The following is a 5,990-nucleotide window of genomic DNA, read 5'->3' as shown; positions in this document are numbered from 1 at the left end:
TCTAAAGTAGTGCACTACTCCTATGGGTCCTGGTCTAAAGTAGTGCACTACTACAGAGTCCTATAGGCCCTGGTCTAAAGTAGTGCACGACCCCTATGGGTCCTGGTCTAAAGTAGTGCATGACCCCCATGGGCCCTGGTCTAAAGTAGTGCACTACCCCTATGGGCCCTGGTCTAAAGTAGTGCACTACCCCCATAGGGTCCTGGTCTAAAGTAGTGCACTACCCCTATGGGCCCTGGTCTAAAGTAGAGCACTACCCCTATGGGCCTTGGTCTAAAGTAGTGCACTACCCCTATGGGCCCTGGTCTAAAGTAGTGCACTACCCCTATGGGCCCTGGTCTAAAGTAGTGCACTACCCCTATGGGTCCTGGTCTAAAGTAGTGCACTACCCCTATGGGTCCTGGTCTAAAGTAGTGCACTACCCCTATGGGTCCTGGTCTAAAGTAGTGCACTACCCCTATGGGTCCTGGTCTAAAGTAGTGCACGATGTAGGGAATAGGGTTCCATTTGGGACACAGCACTTTTCATCAAGAATGTCTTTGGATCCAACTCATTTACATGCTATTTGCATCCTGGTTTAGGCAACACGCCTAGCATTAATGAATAACAAGGGAGAGAGGAAGAGGGTAGGTGGAGAGAGGAAGGGAGGGAGGGTGAGATGGAGAGACAGGGACGAAGGGAGGGAGGGAGAGACAGGGAGGGAGGGAGGGAGGGAGGGAGAGATAGGGAGGGAGGGAGAGACAGGGAGGGAGGAAGGGAGGGAGGGGTTAGATGAAGAGGAAGGAAGGTAGGGAGTGCGAGAGGGAGAGAGCAGTGATAGTCCTCCTCCTGTAAATAGTGCACTACTTTAGAACAGGGCGCTATGGGGGTAGTGCACTACTTTAGACCAGAGCCCTATGGGGGAAGTGCACTACTTTAGACCAGGGCCCTATGGGGGTAGTGCACTACTTTAGACCAGGGCCCTATGGGGGAAGTGCACTACTTTAGACAAGGGGCCTATGGGGGTAGTGCACTACTTTAGACCAGGGCCCTATGGGGGAAGTGCACTACTTTAGACCAGGGCCCTATGGGGGTAGTGCACTACTTTAGACCAAGGCCCTATGGGGGAAGAGCACTACTTTAGACCAGGACCCTATGGGGGAAGTGCACTACTTTAGACCAGGGCCCTATGGGGGAAGTGCACTACTTTAGACCAGGGCCCTATGGGGGAATAGGGTGCCAGTTTTGAAGGAGCCGTAAAGAGGGATGATGATCTCTGCTGCACATTAATCTGAAGCAGCAAACTGCATGACACACACACACACACACACACATAAAACACATACACACACCACACACACAAAGATTCCCTGGTGGCACTGCTGACCTTCCTAGAATCCCTAGTTTCTGTCCCCTGGCTGCAGCCACTGCCAGTGTGTGTGTGTGTGTGTGTGTGTGTGTGTGTGTTCCTGTCTGTGTGACTGCACAGCCTATGATCATCAAGGGTTGCCTGTGCCTACCACGTCTCCCTGCCTGGTGTCATGTAATTGGTCCGGAGACAGTGCAGGCTGGGCTCTGTGTTCAATGTGGACACAGAGAGACCAACTGATGTTGGTGGTTTGGATGTTTTCTCACCATGTTTCTGATGATTGGTTTCAATACAAGTTCATATTACGTTTTTACAATAAAGAATGTTTTCGTATTTTGTGTAAAATGGTGTATTAGGGATGTGTGTGCCTGTGTGTGTGTGTGTGTGCCTGTGTGAGTGTGTGTCTGTGTGTGTGTGTGCGTCTGTTTGTGTGCCTGTGTGTGTGTGTGTGTGTGTGTAACAGTATAATTTTAGACCGTCCCCTCGCCCATACCCGGGCGCGAACTAGGGACCTTCTGCACACATCAACAGTCACCCTCGAAGCATCGTTACCCATCGCTCCACAAAAGCCGCGGCCCTTGCAGAGCAAGGGGAACTACTACTTCAAGGTCTCAGAGCAAGTGACGTCACTGATTGAAACGCTATTTAGCGCCCACGCTAACTAAGCTAGCCGTTTCACATCCGTTACATGTGCCTGTGTGTGTGTGTTCCTGTGTGTGTGTGTGTGCCCGTGTGCCTGTATGTGTGTGTGTGTGTATGTGTGTGCGCCTGTGTATGTGTGTATGTGTATGTGTGTGTGGTGTGTGTGTGTGTGTGTGTGTGTATGTGTGTGCGCCTGTGTATGTGTGTATGTGTATGTGTGTGTGTGTGCGCCTGTGTATGTGTGTATGTGTGGTGTGTGTGTGTGTGTGTGTGTGTGTGTGTGTGTGTGTGTGGTGTGTATGTGTGTGTGTGTGTGTGTGTGGTGTGTGTGAGGATAAATTATCGCTCCACTTTATTATCCTATAATGATGTTGCCTCGTGTCTGTCACAGATATCACCAAATTATTTTAGGATTATTGAGAAAAGAGCTTGTATTGTCAAATGTAAAAGCCTATTGTCTACCGAGCTGCAGTGCATAATTCGCGTTCATTTTAAAAACCTATTCATTTTCTCAAATTGTCTCAAAATGTTTTGACCGGTTGCGCTCTGTTTCCTAACAAAAGCAAGAAAGACCAATCAGCTTTCACCTTGTGCAATACTTTTTATATATATATATCATTCGCTGTTGTCCAATGGAAACCCTAGTGGGCGTGAAGGAGTCGTCCTGGCGCGGTGGAACGTCCTGACAGTTGACTTCTACCGGAGAATGGCGGCTACCGCCTGCACTACGTTCACTAACACTACCAACCCGCATAAACAACACCGGAGGAAAAGTAGAGATTCTCGGAGGAGACAAGCAGCTCTTTTATTCCTTAGTAACATTTCTCTAGACGGACAGCCGGTTCAACCGTTAGACCATGGAAACCGAGACCCCCATCATCGACACGGCGAGTTCCCGGGAGATGATATCGGAACGACAGTGGCCGGGATGTCAACGGCATCTAGTAGTAGCTATGGGAACTTCGGTAACCTACCGACGTCTGTGAGCTGTGGGGCAGTTGGGAACGTTAGCCCCGTACCGAGACTCGGGGTGATCACTGTCCCGCCCATCCTCGTTCTGCCTTCGGACTCGTTCAATGATGGGACCACGGAGTTATTTCTGGAGAGGCGAGGAGGGTCGTTTTCATCGCAGGGAAACCTCCTCTCTCCGTCGGGTCTCCATCCTACTCCCCTCCGACCGCGGAAGTCGTCCACAGTGCTGTCGGTCCAGAGTTCTAGTTCGGTGATTTCTGAATCTGGACGGTGGTGAGTTAATTACCGTGTAATTCATGTCCCCGAGGCATAAGTTTCTGTGTTGTCTGTGTGTCTGGCACCTCACTCCAACTCTTTCCTGACTGTATCTTGACACGGTCACTTTAATAAGCACACAACAAACATCAGTTGGCTACATTTAGTCTCATTTGAACTTTCTTTTTGGTTGCGTTACATTGCTATGAGGCTATTATTTAATAACAAGCAACCAGCCAGGACAGTTCACGCTGAAAGACGCGCCTGTTTGTTGGGCAATACAGTGCTGAGTTTAATTTCTTGCTCGGAAAAGTGTACTTAATTTTGGTCTCCCTCACTAGGAGTATCGCAACTGTAATTTCCGCTACAGAGGGTGACTGTTGGATTGGCTGCTTATTCTTTTGATTGGGGTAGATTTAGGAACAAGTTACCACTTATACCGGTGTGAATAGCAGTAGGTTAAACATGAAAATAACAAAATAGAAGCAGCCATGTTTATCTTCAGGTTCTCAAAGAAGCCCTGCATTCGGTTATACTGGTAGTCATTGACTACAACAAAGAAGCCCTGCATTAGGTTATACTTGTAGTCATTGACTACAACAAAGAAGCCCTGCATTAGGTTATACTGGTAGTCATTGACTACAACAAAGAAGCCCTGCATTAGGTTATACTGGTAGTCATTGACTACAACAAAGAAGCCCTGCATTAGGTTATACTGGTAGTCATTGACTACAACAAAGAAGCCCTGAATTAGGTTATACTTGTAGTCATTGACTACAACAAAGAAGCCCTGCATTAGGTTATACTGGTAGTCATTGACTACAACAACGAAGCCCTGCATTAGGTTATACTGGTAGTCATTGACTACAACAAAGAAGCCCTGCATTAGGTTATACTGGTAGTCATTGACTACAACAAAGAAGCCCTGCATTAGGTTATACTGGTAGTCATTGACTACAACAAAGAAGCCCTGCATTAGGTTATACTGGTAGTCATTGACTACAACAAAGAAGCCCTGCATTAGGTTATACTGGTAGTCATTGACTACAACAAAGTAGCCCTGCATTAGGTTATACTGGTAGTCATTGACTACAACAAAGAAGCCCTGCATTAGGTTATACTGGTAGTCATTGACTACAACAAAGAAGCCCTGCATTAGGTTATACTGGTAGTCATTGACTACAACAACGAAGCCCTGCATTAGGTTATACTGGTAGTCATTGACTACAACAAAGAAGCCCTGCATTAGGTTATACTGGTAGTCATTGACTACAACAAAGAAGCCCTGCATTAGGTTATACTGGTAGTCATTGACTACAACAAAGAAGCCCTGCATTAGGTTATACTGGTAGTCATTGACTACAACAAAGAAGCCCTGCATTAGGTTATACTGGTAGTCATTGACTACAACAAAGTAGCCCTGCATTAGGTTATACTGGTAGTCATTGACTACAACAAAGAAGCCCTGCATTAGGTTATACTGGTTGTCATTGACTATAACAAAGAAGCCCTGCATTAGGTTATACTGGTAGTCATTGACTACAACAAAGAAGCCCTGCATTAGGTTATACTGGTAGTCATTGACTACAACAACGAAGCCCTGCATTAGGTTATACTTGTAGTCATTGACTACAACAAAGAAGCCCTGCATTAGGTTATACTTGTAGTCATTGACTACAACAAAGAAGCCCTGCATTAGGTTATACTGGTAGTCATTGACTACAACAAAGAAGCCCTGCATTAGGTTATACTGGTAGTCATTGACTACAACAAAGAAGCCCTGAATTAGGTTATACTTGTAGTCATTGACTACAACAAAGAAGCCCTGCATTAGGTTATACTGGTAGTCATTGACTACAACAACGAAGCCCTGCATTAGGTTATACTGGTAGTCATTGACTACAACAAAGAAGCCCTGCATTAGGTTATACTGGTAGTCATTGACTACAACAAAGAAGCCCTGCATTAGGTTATACTGGTAGTCATTGACTACAACAAAGAAGCCCTGCATTAGGTTATACTGGTAGTCATTGACTACAACAAAGAAGCCCTGCATTAGGTTATACTGGTAGTCATTGACTACAACAAAGTAGCCCTGCATTAGGTTATACTGGTAGTCATTGACTACAACAAAGAAGCCCTGCATTAGGTTATACTGGTAGTCATTGACTACAACAAAGAAGCCCTGCATTAGGTTATACTGGTAGTCATTGACTACAACAACGAAGCCCTGCATTAGGTTATACTGGTAGTCATTGACTACAACAAAGAAGCCCTGCATTAGGTTATACTGGTAGTCATTGACTACAACAAAGAAGCCCTGCATTAGGTTATACTGGTAGTCATTGACTACAACAAAGAAGCCCTGCATTAGGTTATACTGGTAGTCATTGACTACAACAAAGAAGCCCTGCATTAGGTTATACTGGTAGTCATTGACTACAACAAAGTAGCCCTGCATTAGGTTATACTGGTAGTCATTGACTACAACAAAGAAGCCCTGCATTAGGTTATACTGGTTGTCATTGACTATAACAAAGAAGCCCTGCATTAGGTTATACTGGTAGTCATTGACTACAACAAAGAAGCCCTGCATTAGGTTATACTGGTAGTCATTGACTACAACAAAGAAGCCCTGCATTAGGTTATACTGGTTGTCATTGACTACAACAAAGAAGCCCTGCATTAGGTTATACTTGTAGTCATTGACTACAACAAAGAAGCCCTGCATTAGGTTATACTTGTAGTCATTGACTACAACAACGAAGCCCTG

The 5,990-nt window shown here is 45.7% G+C and overlaps 1 protein-coding gene across 1 annotated transcript in view; it reads left to right on the top strand.

The window, feature by feature from the left end:
- The first annotated feature begins 2,617 nt into the window (after window positions 1-2,617).
- LOC110510377 (CDK5 and ABL1 enzyme substrate 2) overlaps window positions 2,618-5,990 on the top strand; it is a 102,101-nt gene continuing 98,728 nt past the window's right edge. The window contains exon 1 of the mRNA XM_036947799.2: window positions 2,618-3,235. Within this exon, the coding sequence (XP_036803694.2) occupies window positions 2,697-3,235 (539 nt within the window). The 5' untranslated portion in view covers window positions 2,618-2,696. The remainder of the gene's footprint in view (window positions 3,236-5,990) is intronic.

This window comes from Oncorhynchus mykiss, chromosome 16 (assembly GCF_057628025.1).
Source record: "Oncorhynchus mykiss isolate SJ-2025 chromosome 16, ASM5762802v1, whole genome shotgun sequence".
NCBI lineage: Eukaryota > Metazoa > Chordata > Actinopteri > Salmoniformes > Salmonidae > Oncorhynchus > Oncorhynchus mykiss.
Note: the sequence above shows the minus strand (reverse complement) of the source record. Positions and strands in the feature narration are given on the sequence as shown.